The sequence below is a fragment of the Larimichthys crocea genome, chromosome XII (genome assembly GCF_000972845.2).
Source record: "Larimichthys crocea isolate SSNF chromosome XII, L_crocea_2.0, whole genome shotgun sequence".
Lineage (NCBI taxonomy): Eukaryota > Metazoa > Chordata > Actinopteri > Sciaenidae > Larimichthys > Larimichthys crocea.
In genome coordinates, this window is record NC_040022.1 from 26194743 (window position 1) to 26222271 (window position 27529).

At 42.0% G+C, this 27529-nt stretch overlaps 1 protein-coding gene across 4 annotated transcripts in view; it reads right to left on the reverse strand.

Moving 5' to 3' along the window:
* Window positions 1-12: 12 nt before the first annotated feature.
* Window positions 13-27529, reverse strand: part of aatka (apoptosis-associated tyrosine kinase a) — a 32151-nt gene continuing 4634 nt past the window's right edge. For 2 of the 4 annotated variants that reach the window (XM_019261105.2, XM_027284980.1), the window contains 13 exons: window positions 18313-18446; window positions 13165-13306; window positions 9931-10010; window positions 9442-9560; window positions 9201-9288; window positions 8939-9072; window positions 7998-8082; window positions 7748-7869; window positions 7233-7382; window positions 3119-6536; window positions 2833-3013; window positions 2528-2731; window positions 13-2015 (listed from right to left, as the gene is read on the reverse strand). In XM_019261105.2, the coding sequence (XP_019116650.2) occupies window positions 1984-2015; window positions 2528-2731; window positions 2833-3013; window positions 3119-6536; window positions 7233-7382; window positions 7748-7869; window positions 7998-8082; window positions 8939-9072; window positions 9201-9288; window positions 9442-9560; window positions 9931-10010; window positions 13165-13306; window positions 18313-18446 (4889 nt within the window). In that variant the 3' untranslated portion in view covers window positions 13-1983. Of the gene's footprint in view, window positions 2016-2527; window positions 2732-2832; window positions 3014-3118; window positions 6537-7232; window positions 7383-7747; window positions 7870-7997; window positions 8083-8938; window positions 9073-9200; window positions 9289-9441; window positions 9561-9930; window positions 10011-10400; window positions 11716-13164; window positions 13307-18312; window positions 18447-27529 lie in introns of those variants that run through there. The other 2 variants (XM_019261106.2, XM_019261107.2) reach the window with 2 other exon arrangements.

Sequence of the window (27529 nt, forward strand, 5' to 3'; positions counted from 1 at the left end):
ACACAAGAAGGGAAAAAGTATTTGGATTTATTTGTTTGGGATAGTACAATAGCAATGAGTGAGGGGAAAATGGAAACAGCAATGTTGTTACTACCGGTGCACACAACAGCCCCCCTCACCTTCTCCAAAGGTGTCTGCCGTTTTAGCCAATAGGCTGTATAATATCTCTTTGGCAAATTTGAGAGACTGTCATCTTGGATTGCATCTTTTCAAATCGTACAAAAATACAAGCAACGTTTTCTCTTCTTGCAGAACTTAAAAGGCAAGGTGAGAGGAAACAGAATTGGCACTTTGAGCTACAGAAGGACAGAGAGGGTGAGGGAGCTGTCGATACAGCAGTAGTAATTCAAGTCAAGCTACCTGCTACATGTTGATAAAACATTCATACAATATGTGAAATGTCATATTTTGAATGTCCTTTTTTTTGTATGCCTCAGACCTGGGCATTCAGCACAAATGTAATACAATACATTATGTATGAGAATATGGACAGTACCTAGACGTAGAAAAGATGCATAAAGATGATACTGGTATTCGACATTTACGACATGACACTGCTGAATTGTGTTGAAACACCTCTCTATCCCTTTGGTGTCACTCTATTGCTGATGAGATGTAATATAAACAAAGCTAATATGGCACAAAATAAAGTGAACCTGTAGCCGGCACTGTGGACACAAATAGGGAATCTCATGTTTAGATATTTCATTCCAGGATGGGGAGACGTAGAGCAACAGAGCCATCACTTCTACAAATAAAGACCAAGTTTGGCTATACAAAGTGCTTCAGACGGATATGGTAACTGTAGACATACTGTAGGTGATCATTACCCAGAGTGAGTGGTGGTGATAATTAAGCAGTGACAACACATTGATTTGCTTTATTATGTTATGTTTAACCAGTGTTCATTTTGTTGTTGAATGATTTTTGTCATAGTTTTCATCAAAAACATGTTTTCATTGGTGGAAACTAGACAATAAATAAAACTAATAAAAATAAAACCAAAATTGACAAAATCTTAATGTTTTCATCAATGTATAAAAACAAGACTAAAATGTTAGGGAAAGAACTAAAACAAATTGCTGTCCTGTACCGATTGGAGAAGTGGATAACCCAGAGTTTCTGAACAGTTATATGATCCAGGAAATCTGAAGAAATGTTAAATAATATATTACACTTTTAACCCAACCTGTAAACCCACTTTAGTCGACTAAAACTAAAGCAAAATATAACTACACAGAACTTTAGTCAAAATTAACACTTCCACTAACATAGCACACTGAATTCACTGAGTCCCATCATCAATATGATTTGATATGATTTGGGTTGAGGGACAAATTAAGTTTCAGCACCCTCAAACACCATCACCACCACCCACAACTATTGAAAAGTCAGATATTGTCTTTGCGACAAGCATTGTTCTCTGGCTCCAACAATGAGTGCAGTAACAGTCTGTAAAAAAAAAAGCCAGAGCAATGGTAAGCAGATAGACCAAGGCAGCCAATGAGTGGAGTAGCTATGAAGCCTGTCATTTCACATTTTTTCCCCCCTTTAATTCATATTTATTATATTTTAAATTCACAAATGTGATGACCTGTAAGGTCACCAACAAAAATATTGATGCTGCACTGAGCAAATAAGTTATTGTCATATACCATATGTTAAAACTAATATACTTATGATTTCTATTTCTGCAAACGATATGATTTCTGATTTTGTATTCGCTCTCCTGGTCGTCTCGAACAGGTTGCCATATCAACAGCTATCGCTCCTTCTTCACAAAAAACAAACAAAAAAAGTGTGCAAATCATTGAGGGTCTTTCACTACAATATGAGGCACTGTCTCATAAAGGGTCACTAGGGTCAGATACCCCAAACGTTGATAAAAATAAAACTCTGTAAAACATCTAGATATAGTAATGCTGCTTTTCTGTGTTGAGAAGGACCAGGACTCATCCTCCTCCAGTCAGGGCCGCGGGACACTCAATCTTTTGGAATACCTTCACTGTTCCCTGCTAAATAATAAAACAATTGTTTAGAAATAAGAATCACAGCTTTCATTGTAAGAGAGATTCATCAAACACCTTAAAGTGACACTAAATCCAAAATCTATTTTTTTTGTGTGTGTGTGTTAAATACTGGTACTTAAATACTGCCTGCGCACTTGAAAGAAGAGAAGGAATCAAATTTAAAAATATTTGGCAATTTAACAGTTGACAACTTAAATTAATTGACTAACTATGGCAACAGTAAACAATGAATACAATACAAAGATGATTTATTAGTCATCTTTGGCCAATGGCAGCAGGAGCATGAGTTAAACTCTAGTGGTCCTGCATTATGTATCTGCAGCCAGGAAGGTGGTGGCTAGGATCAGCCAGGATAGACTGGTCTTCTTCAAAGACCTCTTAAAGGTATGGGAGGTTGTTTAAGGTCATTCCTGCCATTTCACTGCACACTTTAACAATACTGCAATGATCAGTCACTCACAGTCCACATTTTATAGAACCATACTGTTAATACAGACCTGTTGCTGATCCCATGTGGGGGTCGGAGACATGTGTGATAGAGAATCGTGAGACCATGAAACGATTAAGTGCTACAGCTGCAGGTTTAGGATCCTCGGGACTGTTGGAGGTGGATGTGGGTGAGGACTGGGGCTCAGGGATGGCGTCAGGTGAGGACGGGCGGGGCTCAAATGTGAGGTCATCTTTCCATTCAGAACCCCCACCTGAACGCACAGAGATACAAATTGTACAGATATTGTGAATAATCTGCAATAAATGAACTAGGATTACCCTGGGGAGCATTTTATGTCCTTGACGAACTCACCCTCTTCTGAGTTGTTGCCATCTGTTCCTTCAGAAGTGCAGAATGTTTCACAGGATTGAGCTTCAAGTTCAGGGTCAGGTTGCAGCTGCTGGTCAGAGGATTTTTCCTCTGAGAATTCCTGCTCACTGGACTCTGTTCCTATGGAGAATGCGTAGTCAGCCAGCTCTCCCGTGGGGCTCTCCTGAAGGTCATCATAAAAAAAAATATGACTTGCATACTCTAAAGAAATAAAATAATCTAAACAACAGACAGTACACATTGCACTTTGACATATTAACAAGCCTACCTGGTCGAAAAGGAACACCGTCACATCATCAAAAAAGGACACAGCTTTTTTCTTCCTCTCCAACTCGTCACAGAAGGACTGGGTAAGCAGGGTAGGCATCTTCAGAAGACTGCGGAGGTGTCTGGCTCTGCTGCAGTCACTTACCACCACTGGCACTGTGGTGAAATCCTCCTCACTCTCCTCACTGTCTTCATCTTGGATGTTGTATGTCCTCAGCTCTTCATCGGACTCGCTATCATCTGAGTCATCTTCATCCTCCGCCTCCTCCAGCGGAGCTCTCACTGATTCTCCACACAGCTCCAGCAATGACGAGGAAGAAGACAGGTCAGCGGGACCGTTGGATTCTTCACATAAACTGTCCTGTGAGTCACATTCCTCTGCATCTATATCCTCAAAATCATCCTCATTTATTCTCACAGCCTCCCTTCTGTCCTCAGTCTCATCCTTGACATGACTGAATTCGGGCAGCTCTTCCTCCTCTGTGGATCCATCAGCATTTTCATTTTCGTTAGGGTTCTCATCTCTGTAGTCGGTTATGGTGGAGTCAGAATGCAAAGACTGGACAGGGGAGCAATCTTCTGCTCTTCTGTTTCCATCTTCATGGTTTCCTGAGGCCTCTTGGACAGTGGAAGAGGGTTCAGACCCAATGTAGGAGCCAAGCTCTGAGGAAGGCTCCTCTCCTGAGTGCTCTGTCTCCAACCCGAGATCATCATCTGCAGGAGCACACTCTTTGGTCAGGCAGCCGCCCATCTGCGGAGGAAAGGGGGACAGCATGGACAACCCTGGGGTGGGAAGGGGATGGGGTGACTGACTAGGGTCAGTCTCTAAGAGATTCACCAAAACACAGTTTTTGATGTGTCTCAGATTTGTTAAATGATCTTCGTTGTTGAAGTGCCTTTTGACAGAATCATCATCTCTGATCAAGCTCAGTTTTTCAGCAGCAAAGTTATTTGGACCTACATAGAACTTACTGCCTTCGTCTTGAGGGCTCCTCTCATTTTCAGCATCATAGTCAGAGAAATAGGCAGAGTCCCTGTATGGGTTCTTATCAGTCAGGCCCTTTAACTGTACTTCTGAGGTGCTTGAGGAAGTGCAGATCCCTTGGCCTAAACCCACCTGCAGGACTAGTTCAGGTTCTCCACCTAGCCTTGGGCTCCTCTCACCACCTCTGGGATCTCCAAGCTCTTTGAAGATAAACTCTGGAGATTCGTTGTTCTCTGTGTCATACCCACTGTCCAGTGATTTGGGTAGAACAGTGGTATTGAAGGGATCGGGACTGAAGGCCTGATCACAGGTGCTTGTCATCGATGATGACAGGTTAAGGGTGTCTACAGAGTCAGGAGTTCTCTCTTGATTCTTCACTGGACTCAGCTCTTCTTCTTCTATTTCAGCATAGTCCAGGTTGAAGTCAGCAAAGATCCCTGACGTAATATCTGTGATGTCATCATCATCATCCTCACTGTAGTCTCCAAGCCCAACCAGGCCAATGCTGGAGTTTCTGACCCCGACTCCACTGTCCAATGTTCTGCTACTTTCTGATGTCTCTGGATAGTTTAGTCTCTTGTCTCCCAGACCAACAGAGATTCCTGTTGAAACCCCCTCCCAGATGTTAGCTCTCTGCTTGGCTGACAAGGCCCCTGTTTGACCAATCTGAGGCTCCTTGAAAGACGATGGGGACTTTATGTAGTTTGCCTCAGGTATCATCTTAGGCTCAGAATATAGTCTCTCTCCATTAAGCAACAATTGCTTTTCATATTTTCCCTCCATTTTTCCTCCCTCTGTACCTCTGGCATTCATACTTGAGTTGGTAAGAAAATCAATACTTCTTGGATTTTCTGCAGTTAAGTTTCTTTCCACTTTAGTGGCAGATTCGTCTCTTTCTTTGTGATATAAGTGAATGTAGGAACCTAATTCAGTGGGCTGGCTAGCAGCGTTATAACCAGAGTCTCCTCTTTCTGTCTCCAAGGTGCCACAAGACCTGGAGCTGAGGAAGGTTCTGGTTGTGGCCTTGGTTAAAGACCATAATTCTGTTGTATTAGAGTGATCAGTATATTGCAGGTCCAGATAGCTGTCATGCCCACTGCCTGTCTGCCTGTTGTCAAAGCTCAGACTATTATTGTTTGCTGAATGGTTTGAGGTCCAGTTAGTGGCCTCTCCTTCAGAGAAAAAGTCATCCTCAATGTCTTCACCTCTCTGCTGGCCCACCAGCAGGCCGTCATCTGTCCCCACATCAATGCTAATGTGGTTAACAATAGGTAGTGTCTTTCTGAGGGGACCCATCATATTATGGCAGCTTTCATTAACCATGCTACGACCTGTGCTCGCTTCAAGGTAGGGATCACAGAACCCTAAGCTGGGGCTGCTCACTGCTTGTGACAAACTGCGTGGGTTTTCTAAACATCCTACTGGATGAACAAGGTTTGATCTGGACTCTGGTGATGTATCCAGTTCAGACAGACGGGATTGATGGTGTGTCTTGTATGCTGAGGACTGTTCACAGTAGACTTTGTCGTCCTGACTGGATGAAAAGCAGTTGTGGGAATGGCGTAATTTTACAGGACTGGTGCTGGATGCCTGTCTCAGCAGTGGCTCCATGGTTAGTTGGACAGTGGGGCTTGAATCAGAGTCATAGGCAGGAGACTTGGTGTTGTCAGCAGTTGCCCAGTAAGCACTGGGCTGTGTCATGGATGAACCAGTCCGACTCTCGGAAGACAATCTGCTGCTGCTGGCCTCTAGTCCTGGGCTGTAGTCCACCACACTGTCATCCAAGTTAATGTTACACTCTACTGGTTCTTCTATACGAATGTAATACTCACTGCTGACTGAGGGGCTGTGGGCACTCAACACTGGAACCACCCCTGGGTGTTCAGGTTCATAGTAGGATGGGGATATGCCTGAAGTCAGGCTGTCAGTCTTGCAGCCCCCTGAGGTGCTTCCTTTACTTGAATAGTAGATATCCTGGTAATGTGGGTTCCCCTGGCCCAGTGGCCCACTGGTGGAGGAGGAGCAGTAGGGCTGCTCAGCTCGGGCCTGCTCCCATTTGTACTCAAAGTTGAGACCATGGCTGGTTTCTGTGACAGTGAGTAGGTCGTCACCTGTGTCCGAGTGGAAGCTGTCAGAGAAGTGCTCCAGGAGGGGGAAGGAGGACGAGGCAGAGGAGGCCAGCTCCACTGTCTGAGCTTGTTCTGCGCTGGGGTCGTCGGCTGAAGCAGGTGTAGGGGTCAGTACTAGGGCTGTGGATGTCGCTGTGTGGGAGGTGCTACTGAGCAGGGTTGGTCTCAAGGCATTCCAGCGTTGTTCAAAGTCTTCCTCAGCTTCACTGGAGCCTTTGGCACACAAGTAAGTGACCAGAAGGTGAACTTCCTCACTGCTGGGTCTCAGCTCTGGCTGCAGCCAGCAGAACTGCATCACCTCATACCTTGACAGAAATGACAGAAAGAGAAGAAGAGACTGAGGCAAAAGAGATTATAAATCACAACAGGTTATAATTGTGTTACTTTAGTTACCTCAGAATACTATAAAGAATATTTAAAGAATATTGATTTTTTATGTAAGAGGAGAAACAAGCAAAAGTTAAGGAATTGATTCTAGACGAATAAAAAGGCAATATAGAAGAAGACTTTTGAGGTCAGCACTTTCTATATATGAAGGATGCGCAGTGCAGCTGCTGTCATAGTTAAAGTTTACATTCCTTTTTGTGTGTGTGTGTGTGTGTGGTTGTGTTGCTACTCGGTATTGGTATAAAGTGTATTCAATTTAGTGAGGGCCAAATAAAAAAAAAAAGAAGTAAAAAAAGCATTTTTAAAAATATTTGGCTGATTTAACTCGGGTCGATACCAAGAGGATCATAAAAAATAGAGACAGTATTGATCATCTGCCCTTGCAAGCAGAGAGAAATATTGCTGCAGTGGACTGGTGCACCATCAGAAACCGATTTTAAAAACAGGACACACTGACTTGTTTGAAATTAATTGGTCAGTGAGACCTGAAGTAGTAGTAGTACTAGTAATATCTGAAAGGTATCCTATGTGGTATCAATATATATAACATTCTGAGTGTCAACCTGCATGTGTGTATGTCTCTGTAAGTGTGTGGGCATGCAACTATGTCTCACCAGCGCTCAGCCAGGGGGAACTGGAGCTGGGGTTTTGGTAGTTTGAGCTGCTGTTCCTTCACAGCATATGTCAGCACCTGTCTGTCAGAGTAATGTCTGTACGGCTGGTTTCCCAGCTCAAAGAGCTCCCACACAGTCACCCCCACTGACCTGGAACAGACAAAGAAATCATTAAGCGTGTCAGCACTTATATCCCAGACATGGCCATGGTTCAAAATAGGCTGTTTATTTCAAACTATTTCCTAAATAGTTTCCCAATAAAAGCAGAGGAGATCATAGAAAAACATGTTTTTGGATATGAGCTAAACTACCCAAGTTGCTGTAAATGTTAGTAGGTGTTTTACATGGATCAACTCTTAAACCCTCAGAGAGAAAAAAATAGTCAAAACATGTGCATTCAAAGTAACATTCAAACAATATAATCTGCAAAGTTAGACCTTTATATACACAAAGAAAGGAAATCTATGTTAATCTTGCAATAATATTTCCTGTTCATTACACTCTTAATATCTCACCATATGTTGCTGGATTTTGTTTGGTCAACGACCAGCAGGTTTCCGTGGACCTCGTCTATGAGCTCAGGTGCAATCCAGCGCAAGGGTACCCAAATCTGGTCCTGTGTTACATAGTAGTCATCCTATAGAACAACAACAACAACTATTATATATTTTTATAATCATATATACCATAAACATGTGAGTACTGATAGGTTAATAAGGTTAAAAGCAGTCAATAAAAACAGTGACATTATCAAATGACTCTGACCTTGTATCGGCTGTGAGAAAGGCCATAGTCTCCGATCTTAACTGACATTTCAGAAGTTAGCAGGCAGTTTCGCAAGGCCAGGTCACTGTCAAAACAAAGGAAACTGTCATCTAATACAGTACAACTGAGGTGCATGAAACATACCCATATTTATGTATGTTCTTTAAATGCCATAAAAACCTATTTTGTGTTAGGTATTCCAGTTTTCTAGATGGGGTTCTGTTAGGAAAAGGTGATTTCACATGCACCAACTGGAATTAAGCAACATTTCAATCCAAAAACAGTGACGTTTGTAGGATTGTTGCTTTGAATTAATGCTTATTTTACATATGACCACTGTTACATTATAGTTAAGACATTATATACTGTGGGAAGTTTTCTTAAGTAATACTTTGGTAGTGTATGTGACATACTGTCAATGAATAGGTCTTTCATTATGGATTAATCTGTCGACCATTTTCTCTATTTATCAAAACTGATAACGAAAAGTTTCCCAAAGCAAGCAAAGGTAACATCCTCAAACATCTTGGTTTGTCCACAACTCAAAGATATTTAACTTTTATATTTTAATATTTAACAACTAATCGATTAACTAACTTATGGTTGCAGCTCTAACTGATTAAAGCACATGTATGGTATTATCACCTGACCATGTAAAGACACAGACTAAACTAAGTCACTTTGTTTAATTCTCACCTCCTCCACAAACAGGGAGCTCGTTGGCCTGGCAGCCACTGATAGGTTGCTATGGCAGCCACCACATGGCTGCGAGAGAGGGGCTCGCCCCCGGCAACAAAATCACTGATGCTGGAGTTTGTGACAACTACTCAGGCAGCACCAGGATGTTGTTGCAGGGAGAGGCCAGCAGAGGTCGCACAGAACATTCAGGTGGATTCTTGGCATTAATATTGATGAGGGAAGAGCTGACTGACACACTGTACCTGTGTATAAAGTTGTATTTGTGGAGGTGCAGAAGCCCTGAGGCAATGTCACACGCCATTCGCTGGAGGATCAAGGGGTCAGGAGTCTCAGAGTCAGCCACCCGACAACTGCGCAGGTAGCTCTTCAGATCACCCTGAGAGGAGAAACGAGATGAGGTTGCTCTGACTGAATAATCCAAATAACAATGCACAAACAGAGTGAATAATGAGGTGTGTGGGAAGGACTGAATAAACAGAATTTGAGCATAATTGTGTGTCCCACCAGAGGGCAGAACTCCATGACCAGCAGATAAGGAGTGACCTCTGAGCACTGTGCCAGGCACTGCAGGAGGGCAGGGTGCTGGAGGGTTCTGGCAGAGGAAACAGGATTTGAGTAGATATGAATGCACTCAAGACTAATGAATACAATAAATAATCTGATCATTAATTAATGTTGTTTTATTGTTACGTGGTGCGACTCATGGGCTAAAGGGCTGTGATCTCTGATGTTTCAGTAAACTAACCGGTATGGCTGCACCTCTTCCAGGAACTGCATCTGATCCTGGACACTGGCGCTGGCCTTTAACTCCTTTACCACCACCTGGGTGGTGCTGAGGCCCGCATTAACCTCCCCCAGCAGGACCTGAGAAATTAAGATAGGAGGGAATGTAGACTGTAATTCACTGCAAACAGCTTCAACATGCAGTTTATAGGGTGACGAGTGTTACAGCAGCATGTACTGCACAGTCAATTGGGAGGAATTTACTGTGACTGTGAATTTCAACTCGTCTCCCATGGACTCAACACCCTGACACAAGTGCCAAAGATTAGCCTCGCTAGAATGAGATCACCATCACATTACCCCCGCATTCCACACAGAGCGGCGCGCACGCTGGAGCACAGTTAATACAGTAGTAGTTTGTAAAGTACAGATGCAGTTGAAACAGTTAATGAGGACCCTTAAAGTCAGTGCGATTGTATGTATGTCTTAAGAACAAAAAAAAAAGTTTTACCTTGCCAAACCAGCCATGTCCAATCTCCTTTAGATACAACAGACTATGGCGACCAAGGTCTGATGATTTCAACAGCTGGACTGGAAAGAACATGAAGATTACTAATAAAACATGAGATCACTTTTAGACACAAAAAGGAGACTAGAGAGAATTGATTAAGAGAAAAGAAAGGTTTTCAACATAATGAGAAAAGGAAATAAAAGAAAGTAAGTAGGAGTGAAATTAATAGAAATTAAGATCTACAGGAAAGGGAAACTTCACAGAATGAGTTCAGAAGATTGGGGGAAAAAAAGACAGAAACACCTCTGAGCCAAACATTAAATGTATATTTACCTAAACAAACAAAAAGTTGTGGAAACTAAAGAAGAGCAAATACCTGAAGGCAAATCAACTCAACCTGTAACTTCCCAGCTAGATTAACACACACAAATTCACTACAGAGAACTCAAGACACGCACAAATTCAAATACCTCCATGGATCCTCATAATTTAACAATGGAGATGATGATGGTGAGTGGAGAGATGATTCTGACGGAGCAGTGGAGCGGCCAGCCACTCTGAGCACCGCGGCAGGAACTGAGTCCGATTCCCAGGCAGGGATGAAGTACTGGTTCAGAGTGTGAGAACCGAGAGCCCGTGGCCCCAGCCCCAACCCCAGGCGTCTTAGCTTCATTGTGTGTATGTGAGAAAGAGCCCACGGTCACAGTGTGTGTGTATATATGTGTGTGTGAGAGAGCCTCGGCAGGATTTAACCCTCCGAGCCCTCGCGCAGCTGAACAAGCTCGCCACGCTGCCTCTCCCCGTCTGCACCGAGCTCATCCTCCAACTGGGACACACACAAACATACATACTGTCCTCCTCTAGAGCTCTCCAGCTGTCGAGCAAACACCGAAATCCTTGGTTCCTATACAGGCTACTTTTAAATCTGAAGTAAACGCAGCGAGGTAGAAACTTCTCACGTCGTTGAGTCAGTGGACCAATATGCCAACGGTTCTTCGCAGGAGTCCTGAAGAGGATTTCTGCCCCGGGCGCTGAGATTTTCTGGTCATGTATCACGCCTGATGTGACCATCACGCATGTTGGTAGTGTGCCGTTTGACGCGCCAGCTCTGTGTGCAGCTTCAAGACACCCAGTAGTGACATAAGGCCCACATAATGCTCCTCTGTCACCCAGGACAGCAGCATTCCTCAGCCAAACAGGACACAAACACTGCTCTGTCAGATGCAGAAAAGACCTCTGTCATCCACACTCACCACCCCTATCTCAAGGCCCCCCTCCCCGCTCTTAGGTCCTGGTGCATGCCACCACCCGACCCCTATCTCTCCTCATTCTGTCACAGACCCTTCACTGTATTCTGCCCATAATGCCAGTCCTCCACTGGTGCGTTCCACGGACGTTTCAGCCCGGCCTTATGCTCACCCACCGCCCAGCCGGCCTAAATCAGAGCCATTGTTTGGCTCGCTCACTCACACGCTCACGCTGCGTCTCCTGGTACCCAGTGCACCAAACGCACACGCACACACTCATACGCAGACACACACAAGACCCATTCTCCACTGGAACGTTGGGCAGAGGTTGTCACGGTGATAACAGACCCACACTTCTCCACCTCAAACCACCACCCCTCCCCTTTTCCTTGCGAGCCTCCACCGCCCCTCCCTGATGGAGAGAGAAAGAGAAATTAAGAAAAGGAGAAAAAAAAGAAATTATTCCAAATGTGGAATGTGTGAGCGTGAGTGTGCATTCCCGTCCTACTCGTGGCATTCCCAGAGAAGATGGTGGAATGATCCGCGCACAATCGCTTCACACACACACACACACACACTCGCTTTGATGCATCGAGCCTCTGTGGTGGTGGGTTTGAAAGCTTTACATGACCTCTTGAATAAAAGATTAGAGCAACAAATGAAAAGCAGGACTGTAAGATCAATGGCCAACGTTGTACTGTGTGCTCATACGGATGTGTAAGTGAAATACACCATTCATGGTTAAAGCAGAAACTATATAATCAGTGTTTTTGTTCACGATGCAATTACTCATTTCCCTTGTGCGTATGTTAGTGTGGAGGTGGATTACTTATGACGTGTGCATGATGGTAATATGGAGGAGTCCTTGAGCTGTAGTTTATTAATCTAATATCAGATCATTCCTGTAATTTGTGCTCAGAACAATTTATCAGATATTAGCGAAGCAAAACTTATATATTCCCAATACTTCCAATATCTAAGTGTACACAATGTATAAAGAGGTTCATATGATAATATTCCATGTGTTACGGTCTTTACATTAGACAGAAATGAGAAATGACTAAGAGACTATTTTCTCTCTGACTGAGTGAAACGAGACAGTCTCCCTCTTTCACGATCTCGTCCCTTTTTTCGCCATTTATCCATTCCTCGCCCTGCAACACCTGGACCAATCACACAGCCGTAGCTATGGAGGACAGAGGGAAGGCTAGTGATTGGCTGTGAGCCTGAGGCTGCCTTGTCCAATCATTGCTGGAGCTCACATCCTAGGATGCTGAGCCCCAACTCACCTCCCTTCTGGCTGAGCACAGTGCAGCGCAGACAGCCAGTGAGTCATGCAGGGAGAGGCATTTTGAGCACCCAGGATCCTGCTTATACTGAGATTCACACGGACACACCACATACATGCACATACACATTTTAACAGGCTGGTTGAAATGGCTGTGACAACGCCGGGAAGGATCGTGAATGCAAATGAAACACACCAGCAAAGTCTGGATGTGTGCTGACGTTGGGGTATGTAAGAGTCAAGTAAAATATGAATAAAGATAAATAATCATGCACAGAACCCCAGAGATAATGTACACTAGGGTTAGGTCAGATTCCTTCCTCTCCAGTGGGCTGCAGTTTTCACATACAGCATTGCAGCACTGCAGTAGGTTGATTTCTAAATGCGTTACACAATGGACAGATGTCTGTCCCGTGTTGAGAGAGGGGGCAAGAAAGAAGAGACATATAATAGGACAACAAATGTCTGTCCAACTGTGGTTGCTCAGTTTATTGCACCCAAATCAACAGAGCGAGTAACATCCTAATCCACTTGCTGTGCTCCAGAGAAGTCCATTAGTGTGACAGAATATCACTCCATCTATTAATATGGACTGCAGAGATATGCAATACAGAAAATACAGGGGCGAGGAGAGAAAAAAGAAATGAAATCAAAGAAAAAAACGCATGTGTTACGTATTCATGGTGTGTAGTTTCTTACTGGATCTGCCAGGCTGTTTGGAGACAGGCAGGGAGACCTCCGTGAGGGGAAGGATGTAGACCTCTGGGCCATTCTGGGAGGAAGGTGAGGTCAGGGCAGAGAGATCTGCCTGGTACTCCTCTCCCTCAGTGTTGTCAAACTCCTGGTGCAAAGAAACATACTGGGATTAGTCATCCACTCACAACCAGCCTACCACTGAGACAGTGGGAGACAATGGTTCGACTGTGAAGGCATTCAAATGCACTGAGGCACGCCCATCTAGCCATATACATGTCATGTACATTGTGGGGTGTATTGTGCAAGTCAGTGCAAAGACACTGTGGGGGGAACACACTAATGCGTATGTTCAAACTGCATACACAAAGCCTTCTTTCTTTTGTTTTGTCTTGTATTTCCACCTCATGCACACTCACAAACACAAAGCATCTTTCAAAAAAATGCACTTTACTTACTAAATACTTTAAGTAAGAACATAAAAATAAAACAGTATGGCTTTAAATTCATAGTTGTAGTGCAAAGTACATTTCTGCATTTATTTTAATGCATGAGAACTTCTTGTTCTCAAAGGATGCTCTCGATTTGGAAACAGCATCATGTCATAAATATCTGAGAGGAAACACTGGCGTCCTGATTATTTTGAGCTACATCATTTAAACTGTTACATATCTTAGACGTTACATCTCCATGTTTTTTTTGTTTTTTTTAGTACTGAGAAAAATGTGATTTATTACCTAATAATGGTGCAAAAAATGCATAAAATACCTGTTCTGTAATGTGATCAATAATAATCACAAGACCAGAACTTTCTGTTGTTCTTCTTCTCACCACAATGTGGCTGCAGTTATATCCTCTACTGTGCACTTAGTCAGAAATAACCATTACAATATAAATGTTACGTGTCCACACTATTTTAAACAAGAGCACGTTAGAGTAGGAGTCATCAGCTATGCACCTACTAAGATGGATGAAGACGAGAGGTATTGGAAAACAGTAACCCCCCGCCCCACTTCATCCCTGTTACTCTTCTTTCTGTTTCTGGTCTACTGCAGTGTCCTTGCTCTCTAATTACTGTAGTGTGTCCCTATAGTCTCTCTAAACCCCCATACAGTGCAGTATGTCAGCACTGATCTTAAATCAAAAAGGTATGGCCTAAACAAACTTCCATGTGACATACCTTAACGTGAAAAGGAGACAGATGTTTTCTCACCCAAGTAGTTAGTATTTATGGCTTTAAACATAAAGACATGGATCAACCTTGTGGCTATGAATTCCAGGAAAGAAAGAGCAGAGTAGTGGAAGTTACACAGCCAAAGGAAACAGTGTATTAACAGTAAACTGGACAAATTGCATAATCTGCAGCATGAGGCAAATCACATGATAGATAAGCAGAGTATTGTCAGGGTGAGTCAAAATATCTGAGGAAAAAAAAACTCCATAAGCACTTTAATTATTGCATTACTTTTACATATTTATACACATTTTTTTTTCTCTGATTTCTCATCAAAATCTGCTCTTTTCCCCGGAATAAAAGCCTGTAGGGACCTCACATTATTAGGACATGTGCCTGTGCTCTGTGGCTCAAGCCGCTGAAACAACATGCTAAAATTGCTGCATGTTACACATTTTGACTTCGCTGCCACTGCATGCAATTCTAACCTCAGGTCAGCACTAATGATGCCATAAAGTCAATATACTGAAGATTTCAGTGCAATGTGGTAATTGTATTCCAGGAATCATCACTTGCTTGTGACATTTTTGGGCTACCATTTCTCTTGAATTAACCTTCTGTATTCAACACAAATATGGTGAGATAATGAAACACATTGGACTTGGCTCTCTTGGGGTTCACACAGAATCTCATTATAGTCCATTGTGAACAACAGCAGGTTAGAACACTCTATTAATAGTAGTGCAGTAATAAACAACTATTGCAGTAAAGACAGTTTTAATTCCACCAGTAACAGAAATGCTGCATTTTTCATGATTTCCTTGTCTGTATATGATTTATATATTAGATCATAGCGGTCATGGAAAATCGAATCAATGGCTATGTTGGCTGGCAATAGTTATCTGCTCACAAGCACCCATCTATCCAGCCGTTGGCTAATAAACTGTTACCCATAACAAGCCTATCTCCCACTTGCAGCCACCACAGAGGTAAAGAAAGAAGAAAAAGTGGAGAGAAGAGGAGAAGGAAATGAGAAAGGAGGAGAGCAGGGTGATGGGTTAATATGAAATATTTGAATGGCTCATTGTGTGTGTGTATTTACAATGTCTCCTAAAACACCAGTATATGTACATAAGAGTGTGTGCGTCTCATTCAGGAGAACCATCTGCCACTCTTCTCAGAGCGAAGTGTGAAAGCGAGCACCTGGCTGTGAGTCAGCGTTGCATAGCTCCCCGGAGAGCCTTCAGTTTAGAAACCACTTAATACCCAGCCTCACACTACACGCTCCAGTAAGAGCACCACGATGGAGAGGAATAATGAAGCTTTTCTGGACGGTGCAACGGTGCGATTTTGCAGTCCCACATGAATGTGCACCTTAAAAGTGAGCTGCTGAGTGATGAGCGGGTACCAAAGAAAGAGGGAAAGAGTGGGGACCTTTTAACCATTATGTGATGATTGCTGCCAATCTAAGTGGAGAAAGCTTGACGATTCAATCCTTAAAGATTAAAATACATCAACCATTATACCTGCCTGTCTTGTCTGTAAGAATATGCACATCTTTTATTCACTAAAGTCTCATTTGGTTGTTTTGTAATAACCCAAACAAACTGCATGTGAAATAAAAATGCTACCATTCCTTTATCTTTTACTAGAGCAGCCTGGTAAGTCTAAAAAATATTCTGTAAAATTATATTTTTTCCCTACATATTAACAATAAAATAAACCTAGGGTATGTGCTAAGACAACAGGGTGGCTTAGTGGTTCATGACAGTCACTCTCACTCAAGTGTCCTTGAGCACAACACTGAATATGCAGCTGTGTTTCAACTAAACGTTCACCTGGACTCTCTGGTGACAGTGCTATAAGACAATATCTCTGCAGGAATCAATACAATCATACTGGTTTCTTAACCAGGCTTTAACTGAGGCCATGGCCAAAATTAATCGTCTATTGTCTATCCTTCACATGTCATGCCAGGCTGGAAAGCAGACACAGACCTAGACTACTGCTGCCCCTGCAGGTTATTAAAATACACTTTTTCCATAATGAAGCAGAGGTGATCTGGCATAGGACAGACAGACTTGGACACACACACACACACACACACACACACACACACACACACACACACACACACACACAGAGAAGAAAAGTTGCTAACAATGCCTCTCTATGCTGTGCTCATTAGTGACACTGTTATCCCTGCAACATCTGCCTACCACAGTCTGTTTCCACTGTTCAGGATGAATGCTGAAGCACAGAGTCTCCAATCAACAATAAAAAGCCAAACATGGCATTCATACCTTTTATCCACAATATTCCTACCCCCCCCCTGTAACTCATTATAAGTATCATTATTTTAATTATAAGTGCTGGGAATCAAAATATGGTTTGAGCAGCACGTTAATGAGAAACTTGTTATGACAAGGAGCAGCCAGGACATTGACTCAAGAGTTCCTCCTCAAACTCCCTCTCCATATGCCTCCTGTCTGTGTCAGTCTCTGTTAGCCCTCATCAGCCGCCCAGTTCAGTGCTGATGTTTGACACAGCATGGCTGAGTCACGCCGGCAGATGAAGGCAACACCGATACAATGTGTGCCAGCCTGGGATGGGTAAGGGTAGTTGGTTGCATCACTCACATACAATGAGGCAATAGTCCTCAGCCAAAGAAATTAGAAAGATAATATATGTAGGATAGGGAACTGAGCAGATCAGTACTTGAGTATTATTATAATCTTCATCTCATGAGAAGAAATATCAATGCAGTACCATAGTAGTAGTGTTTTTTTCTCTTAATAGGCAAGTATTTTGATGATCAAATAATAATTTTGGTAATTCAGTAAGCAAACCTGCTAATTTGCTGATTCCAGATTCTCAAAAGTGTCTGTGCAAACTAAATATATATGGATTAGATGTCATCTTGGGCTCACATCTTGGATACATCTTTCTGTTCCTGTTTCAGTTACCCACTACTCACCATAGCTTTATATATATATATATATTTTTTTTTTTAAATCTGTATTTATATTTTCATTCCGATTACTTACAGTGTACAATATTATTATATGATGGACACTTTACATTGCAGTTATTTTTTATATCATGCCCCTTTTACCTTCAGTACTTGTTTTGCACGTTGTCTGTTGTTTGCCCGGTTGTTTATTGTGTAGAAGATAAGATACTTCTGTCTGTTCGTTGTTTTTTCCTTTTCTACTTTGATTCATTACACTTTTTCTGCTGCTGTAACGAGTGAATTTCCCCATCTATATCATACTTAGGTAGGCCTAATGCTAAACTAATGCATGACTCGTGATGCATTAATTAATATGAGATGTAGCTATTAAATTGCTCTTTCTCACCACTAACAAATGGTTAAGACACTATGACTTTACATGATTACTATGACACTTACTGTACATCAGTCAAGGCTGTATTCCAGTTATATTACATTCATTTGCTTAGCTTTTCTAAAAGCAGTACAGTACCTGTTCTCATAGAAATATGAAGCTTTGTCTTTAATCCGACACAAACATAATATATAATAAACTTATAATAAACATAAGAAACATTATAGAAATGAACTTTTATGTCACTTTTTATGAAACAGAATTAAACTGTGAATTAAAGTTTCTTAACTAATGATCTATTAAGTGTGAACTAATCACATAAAGTCACAGTGACGTAATCTTTTGTTAGTGGTAAGCAACAGGAATTCATCACACACCCTGCATTAATTAATGCAATAAATTATCATGAGTCATGCATTACTTAAGTACATGATTTGGACTCTTATTGTTGAGGGTTACCAGTTTTTAGGTAGGTTTGTGTGTCTATACATACTGATAACACACATGTAATATCTATAAGTATTTAGTTCCTTTTCTGTTGTTTACACTGATTTAAAGTAACTCACTGACCAATGTTCCCTTCTTTCCTGTGCTCGCCTCATTGACTCCAGCAGGGGGCAGCAGTGAGCTCACCTTGAAGCCTATGTCCCCCTTCTTGCAGCAGAGGCAGGCCAGCATGAGGAAGACAAAGGTGAAGAGGCCAGAGAAAGAGACAGCTACCACTGCCAAGGATGAAGGCCATGACAGCTCGCTCAGTGGAGCCCCATCTGCAACATCAGAGGAGGATTGTGTTAAAGGGTTGGAACGACCATACAGAGATCAGACGGCAAACTGTAGGGTCATACAGTAAATTAAAAACGAAATGATTTGTACACACACACACACACATTCAGATGATTTGTGACCATTTTATTGGCAGAAAGAAACGTGTGATTCATCATTAGCATTCTCTTCTGGTTCCTATTCATCACTAGAATATGTGACTGTGAATAGGAAGCAGGCCCCTGCGGTTTAATTACAGTGGTTACTATGCACCCAGAGTCATGGAGGCTAAAAGTTTGATGCCACCCAAGAAGACAATGACTGGCTCTTTATAATAATTTATTAAAAGCAGCAGCAGAGTAGGTGTAGTGGCTCATTTGGTCTAAACAACTGTGATAAATAAAAATGCTTACGGTGAATCTTGCTTTTCATTTTCTGCAAAATAGCCCTCACAACAACATTAGCGATCCAAAAGAAAACCTGAAATGTATTTAATTCGAGTAGCTGCTTCCCAGGACAATGCAAACAAAGCGATATTAAAGCCTAGCACACAATGAGACATCGTTATGTTTGGACACAGCCTTTTGAGAAAGCTTAACCGCAAATAAATGTTTTGTTTTTTTAAACAGAAAGCACACACATGCTTATTGGTCATTGTGTGTAATTACGTTCCCTTTATGCGAGTTATTCATGATCTATCAATGACTTCTTGCATCCATATGCGCAGCCCACGTGTCAGTTTGTCTTTTCCCATCTAGGACAGTCTACAGGGCCAGATGTCACAGTCTGGAGCACCTCCATATATTCTGATTAGCAGTTTTAGACCCAGTGCCAGCACAGATGAAAGAAAATACAGAAAGAATGAAAAGAAAAAGAGGAAAGCGGGAAGAGAGGAAGTGAGAAAAAGATTAAATGAAACTGTGCGAAAGGTTAGGACAGACATACAAAGTCCTTTTAATACCACAAGTATTTCTACACCTGCTGCCTTACTTCTTTATTATAATATATTAAAATTACTAAATTAATACCAACATTAATGCAAACATTTATGCGCCCGTAGTATTCAAACAACCCATATTTAAGGGAATCATCCTCAATCAATAAAGCACTGGACGCTAAATGATTATTTTACTCCACCACCTAACCACTGCCTGCATTAACTGCCTACTAGGACCAATGAGGAGAGCTCTTCTACTGTATAGCCTCCATCTCAGAGGAAGCCCCTGGAGAAAACATAACATGCTCATATATCTGATCCTTAATCATATTTAATGCTCTGAAATAAGTTAATGGAGTATTGATTTTCTCATTTGCCTGTATGTTTTTTTTTTTACGGTTTCCGTTGGGTTTACTAATAGTCCCTTTGCACTTTTAAAGTATGTTCTACTTTATTGTAATGATCATTAAGGAGGAAGAATCGCCAATTATTGGAGCTACTCTATGAAATATTTACATTTTAAGGCGTAGTTTAGGAACTGTGTGCAGAGTTTTCACACAGTTGAGCAACATATGAGAGACAGATAACACAATAAACCTGATAACATTTCATTAAATTATCAATCCCCTTCAAACCCATCAACGTACAGCCCTGAGTGCTGCACGTTGGTCGATTTAGAAAATATTCAGCTTTGGGTAAAATGCTGCACTTGTCACTGTCACTTTTTACCTAGTCATCCAATCAGAGTGGAAGAGAGGCAGGGCAAATACCAAAGACCCACCCTACATGTAACAAGTTCCAGAAGTAGTAATTAATACAATAAAATTGGACTAGCACAATACTGGTATGAGGAAAAAATGCACGGAGGAACATTTCATTCGCCATGGATCTATCAGGTAAGCAGCAGTCAGCAAAAGTCATTCTTCAAAGCATTCTTTAGCACTCCCAGCGGAGCTTTTATTTTACATAATGTTACACATACAATGTTACATTTGCATACTTTGTGGTTAGTTTCCAAAATTAGACCCACAAACATTTTAAGAAATGCTTTGTTTCTTCCCTTTTTTATAAACAGCATTTTTCCCATGTGGTTTAGATGGACCTTGTTTATAAATCTCTGTTCTGAGTTCTCACTCTTAGCATTTTTCTCTCAACATGTATTCTTGTAAACTGTGCCCTCCCTAAAAGAAAAATCCACTAAACCCATAGCTAAACTTAAATTGCCAACCACAGCAATCTGGCAGAACTCTGTCAACACACCCCATTTTGAAATGCTCATGTCCCAGGCCTGCAGTTACCCAGTGTAGATGACATGTTTACTCTTATCCCCTTGATATGAGCTATAAATCTATCTATAATAGCCTGTTAAAGAAGAGGGGAAGCTAGGATTCCTTTCCACACAGTCATGGTGCTCCAGTACTTACTGGGTCTACTAGGAGTTCTGGTGTGTGATTCTTGTGTGTGGGTATTTTTCCAGCTCACTGACTGGACTGAGACCCAGCGGTCCTGACCCATTTGGCTGTAGGGAACACTCTGTTCCAGACCTGACAGCTCCTGCAGCCCCAACAGCACTGCTCCAACCAAAGTTTGACCCTAACGTGACGGCCACAAAGGCTAGACTCACACTTGCACATACACGGGTGGACAATGAAAACAGAATGGGACAATGCATCCAGGTTCCCACTTGAAGACTGGTTTAAGAACCACAGCATGTGTGTGTGTGTGTGTGTATTTGGCGGGGGCACTACTGACCTGCCAACACATCACCATGGTAACAACCTTGCTGGGCAACACATTAATTGCAGCTTACAGTGCAGTAAACCTTCTTTGATTTACCTACTTTTAGAATAAAGATAGTTTTGCTGATGGCACTCTCTGCCATCTATTTCCATGTGCTACGCTGTGACAGATTGTGATGGTGTGTGTGTGTGGAAAAAAAAAGATTACCAAGCTTAAACATGCAATGTCCTTTTCTGGTAGTGGTGACAGGAAACATTGTGAAGGGGCTGTTAAGGGAAACAGGGATGAGGTTTTATAAATGTGCCAAAGGAGCTATAGTACTTTATAATTAATTGTATAATTGTGTTCAGCCATTCAAAGGAAGTTTGTTCGCATTATGTTCTGCATATGCCTTTTTGGTGTAGATGCGTAGATGGATGGATGCATGTGAGGAAGGAGGATGGGGCAGCGAAGAAGCACACTGTGCATATGGTGGCCAGAAATAGTGATGACACGCGCTAAATTGAAGGGCACGGTGACTAAGAAAACAAAACACACACATACACATGATGTAATTTCTGGAGAATGTGACGTGCACACCCTGGGACTGATCAGTTGCACCGGTTTCTGTTGCTATGCCATTATTACACATCATCCTTCATCGTCTATCCAAACATACGTGTACAATCTGATCCACTTCCTCTCTAGTTGGTCACATTCCCACCACGACATCCCATCCATCTTGATAAGCTGTCTGACTTAAAAAGTTATCTAGCCCGAGGCTGGTGTAACTGGCAGCTGCAAGCCTCTATGGGCACTGATGAAGGGGCCAGATGCTGAACACAGGCATACATTGGACCAACTTTTTACTCTTTTACAGAGAATGGAGGAATCATGGAAATTGGCAATCCACTAAATCTGTTTTGTTTGTCTGGAGAAAGAAAATGACTATATTTCCTGTAAAGTAGTATGTCCTTTGGGCCAGAAGCTCTTTGTGCATTTATAAGACCATATGGACACTGGAGTCTGAAAAGGGTGTACCTCACTGCCTCTTCTATTTTAGACGAAGTTATCAAGGTGAAGATGAGCTCTGGAGAGTGTCAGGTTTGCTGACTATGTGGTGGTATGTCTGCAATACTGATGATGTGTGGCTCTCTTCTGTAAAAATGACAAATCACTCAATCCAGGAGAGGGGGGCAAGGGAACAACCAAGTAGAGGAGTAATGCCAGCATCTCAGACCGCTGCAGTGAAGAGGGAACTGAGATATAAAGCTAAGCTCTCAAACTATTTGTCAACCTTCTTTTCAAAACTCACCCACAGCCAGAAACTTTAATCAAAGGTATACGAGTACCTTACAAGCGTGTACAAGTGCATGATTAGATGGATGTAGACCTCAGGGCAGCTAGATTTTGGGGAATCCCCTAAAGACAAATTATGTTTCTCTGATCATTCTTACACCATAAAGACCCTGCTCTAGACAAACAGTCTGAAAAAAGACGAACAGATGGAGCACCACAAATCTTCATCCAGCCTCTTGGATGAGAGGTGAAATGTCTTCATTGATCTACAACAAGTCCAGTTGCTATAGTTGCCCCAATTTAAACTCTTTTCTAAAGAAAAATGTCCCGGACAACTAAGAACCGCCACAGCCAACATACCTTTATTAAGTCTTGATTCACCACCAGAAAGTAAGTCTAATGTTATCATATTATATCATTATATTATGTGTTGGAGAATCAATTTCCCTCATTCCCTGAAGAAATGTGAGAGCGCAACAACCCAGGGTCCATGAATATTTGAGAAGCACACATTACTTCACCAGCTGCACGGCAAAATGAAAATAAAGCTCTTAAAGCCAGGCTCTTTATTAAAAAGCTGTCTTTAGGACTGGAGGAGGATGAGCAATGTCCTGACATACGGTAGGGGAGAATGATGGAGTCACCCTGTCACCTCCACAATTCAGGCTGACAATGCGAAGGACGCAGTGGGATGAAGTGAGGAAGGAAGAGAGAAAAAAGGCGTTGGTTTAAGGAGAAAGAATGAACGAGGAGGCCATTGCTGTCGCTTTGGATTTCCCAAAAGTGAGAGTCATCAATAGGTCTTGCTTCATTAAGCGTGACTTTGTACTCCCTGGATCTGTTTCCCTCTACTAACCTATGACACCTTCGGGTTAGGATTAATGAGAGAGAAATACAGACATGTAGGGAGACAAAGGCCCAAGAAGGAAGTAGAAAAATCTAAGGAATGTTTGTGTGTATGTGTGTTCATGCGTGTACTGTATGTACGAGACGAGAATGTAGCGTGTTAAGCACAGCCACTGAGCTTTTCATGGTAGATCATAAATAAAGCATGCACCAGTGAGGTAGGTCTTTCTGTTGCTGTGCAGCTGTAGCAGGTCTACAGCTGCTGGGATATTTACTATGTGTAAGTACCTGTATACACGGTACAGCACGTCGTGTGTTCAACAAATATGTTTTGAATGGAAGCATGTGAGAGAATGAGTGAGGACAAAAAGGACAAGGAAGGCTGTAGAGAGATAATAGGGATTTTTTATTTTTTATTTTTTATTCAAGGCAAACTGATGCTTATTACAATGCCTCCCACACTTGTATCAAGGCCAGGACCGAGCCATGTGTTCGTATTCAAACACAAGCATAAGAACGTGCACCCACACACAGAAAGCCAAGTCAGGGTGTCGCACTAGGCTGCATAGGATAACTCTGGAGTATCCGTGGTAACTGAGAGCAGTGGGCTGTTATTTATGCTCCTGATAGCAGCAACCCCCTGACAAAGTCCATGAAGAGGAGCCTTGAAAACAGCACGGATAATGTTGTATGCCTTGATACAGACTGGTAAAACTAAAGTAAATCCATGTGGGATGCTGCATCTCCTCTCTGCGGTCTGTCCCTTTTTTATTTCAGTCTATCGCTTCCTTGCTGCTATGGTTGCTTTGCATGGACAAATACACACACACACACACACACACACACACACACACACACACCACTTCTTGTTTTTGACCAAGAGACCAAGTAATGACAGTGCTGCAGGGTGGGCGCTCTGCCAAACTACACACCACTGCAATCATATGGAGTGAGAGGGGGGGGAGACAAAGAGAGCGAAAAAGAGATACAATTAGTATCCAATACACTGGATACAAATAGAGACATAAGTATGCAACTAATGTGTTAGGTTAAAGCCTCCAGTTGATCTGTGGTCTTTCGCCAACCTTCCCATCCATCCAACAGCATTAGAAGAAAACATTCACTGTATGTCCAATTGATGCATGGAATATACTGCAAGATTTTTGGGAAGTTTTAGTATGCAGAGGTTAGTGTAGAAGAAAGAGTCACAGAAAGAGAGCAGAAAGAGACCTGACTCTCTCTGAGCATGCGTTTACATTCAGGACAGTGCTGCAGGGGCAAACAAGCTCCTCCATCTGCCCTGCCGGGGCTGCACCAAGTACAACATACATACGCTCTCTCTCACACACAAAAGGTGCTGGAAATGGTGATCAGACAAGGATACACAGAGGCAGGAGAGGAGTGTGACCTTTAGGTTTGATTTACATGTCAGTCAGGAGGCAGCAGGAGCAGAGCAGTTGGTCTGCAGCTAAGAATTTGCATGCAGTATATAAATGATGAGAAAACTGTCAGAGCTACAAGGATATACAAGTGGAAGTTGCTGGATGAGAGGTGTGGCCTAGAACCGAACAATGAAAACAATCAGCGTCAGTAGCTGAATAAGAATTCCACCTTCAGGTAATTGGCAGAGCGCTGTCTTCCTGCATATATAAGCCAAGAAAAATATTGATTCTCCATGTGTAAATAAAATGCATGAGGACAAACGTTAAGGATCAATTGCTGGCTCAAGTGGTTAGCTCATCTTTGGTGTTGAGATGTAATTTGAGCACCTGCTTTAAAAGATTTGTTCTATATGTATCAGGGTCTTGGAACGCTGAGTGGTTAGAGTTACTCCTGTTTTCTTTCTTTTTTTATATTCACGGTTGACAGCCGCTGGCAGAGCAAGTGGGCTGCACTGAACGAGAAGTCAGCTGTGCTCTGACACAGCCTGGATTCCCAAGGGAGGAAAAATGTCCGGCAGCAACCCCCTGATAAAGGCTGCATGAAGTGGGGAGAGATCATAAGTTAGGACCGAGGGAGGGAAGGGAGAGAAATGGGAGAGAGAAGTGCAGAGCAAAAGAGCGTTAAACTACGATGAGGGAGGCCTGAACATAGAGGAGAAGACGTCAACACATACATTTTCACAGATATGTCAATTTCTGAAACAGCGGAGGGAACAGCATGGCATAAGTAATGGCAGGGTGCAGTATTCTTCATTGTTTCACATCCTCTCAGCTGTTCTCTAGTCATGCTATCCGTAAATGACTGCAGATGGCAGAGGGATGTGCTGGCCTGCAGAGAGCCATGATAACCGTCATTAACTGGGAGTGAGAGCCCAGGAGGAGCACCGTGGATCAGCATTACAGGCCTGTCATGTCCATCCCCTGACAGCCCAGCCAAGGGCACACTACTGGTGAGAAAGGTTCTAAATATCAACTCAGTCTCAGATCTTTGAAGCTAACTTGGCTTTAACGAAGGAGGCATTGCATGTAAAGGTGCTGGTTGTAGAATTTATAATTATATTATTATTATTTTATAATTAACTGCACGCATAAATGATTGCAGAGGAGACTGGCAGCTTTTACTGGCCTCTGGTTTGCAATTTGCAGTGTGGGCTGTTGGGTCAAATTTTGAAGGAAATCTGCTGAATTGGGTGATTATTATGCAGCACAAAAAGAATCAGAGCTACTGTCTCTACTGCACGAATGGAACAAAAGCTGTTCACAGTTTATCACACTGGCAGCTGAATGAATGAATGCAATGAAAATATGTTTATCCTCTTTGGTCAAGTGGAGGAGGAAAATTGACTGAGGACTCAAGAATTCTCTTTGCAACAGGAAGAAACATTTAGTTTATAGGAAAACTAAATTGTGACAAGGACCTGCATGAACAATTCCGGGAGGTAGGCGCTACCAATTTTTCTTAACCATTTTGTGATCAGCTGTTTGGAGTGACATTAATAATGTCAGAAGATATTTATTATTTATGGACTAGCAGCATTTTTTATTTAACTGACAAACTGATATGCAAATCATGTGCAGCTCTGAAAAGAAAGCCAGCGGGACTGATGTGGTCAATTCAATCATGTAAGTAGCATTTTAACTATCCAGTTGGTAGTTAGTATCACAGTATTTGATCAATACCAGAACTTTGGGATATTAAGTCAGCAAACACGGTAAAAAGTTGAACTTTTGTGTATCACAGCAAGCCAACAAAATTATGATTTGTTTGTGATTCGTGTTACTAAGTACTTTGTCTCCCCTATACTGGAATTTCCTCACAATTTGGGCACATGGATTAATGCCCAGCTAAACTTTAAACTCTAACAACTCCTGGTTTAATAACAATTTGTTTGGACTGTGCTAAAAATGTTCAGCTAATGTTTTAAAGTGTGATTATTTGTAACCATATACCATTGCTCTCCAGGCTACAAGTCTAAAAAAAAGGAAAGGTGAATGTAACTAGGAGTCAATTCCTAATGAAAACCAGGAAAACCATCCTGTGTTTGAGTCCTATTGACTCCTAGTAGTCAAGATTTCATTGGTCAGCTGGTCACAGAAAAAAAGAAGAAGAAAAAAGACTTAATTCAAGGAGCCGTGGCATTAAAGCCATGACGAAATATCAGTGGGACATTTGCAACATGGACCTTTTCACATGTAACATGGAAGTTAAGAACATGCTGCGAAGTCCACAAAAAGTTCAAAACGGAACTTTTTGTTTTTAAGGTAATTTCCTTCGTGCTAGCCATAGTATAGTTGAGAGAGACAGAAAAGGTGGTGAAATAAATAAACAAAATATTCAGTGTCCCTGCTACACATTCAGAATCATTACCAAGTTTGCTGTTAGTGTTTAACTTGTTTCATGTGTGCCCTTGTAAAATGTATATTTTACAGGCTTGTAAGTGTTAACAGTGTTGCTTATAATTCATTCTCAGCCTTTGAACTCAAATTATTTTCTGTTGCCCCAAAAAAATGAAAATGAAATCAGTATTACAATTATGCAGAAAACAGTCAGCTAATAGCTTAAACTAACGACTACTATTTGACTAGGGAAAGCTTCAGTCATGGTAGCCCCAATGGGCCCTAAGAGGATGGTTTATGTCCCATATGCAAAAACATTTTTGTTTTCTTAGACAAGTTAATAAAACACTAGCTGTGTTTATTATAGTATCATCTAGAGCATTTGAAAAAGACCCAACAGAACAGAGCTCTGCATTCACACACACACACACACACACACACACACACACACACACACACACACACACACACACACACACACACACACACACACAGAAACATACACACA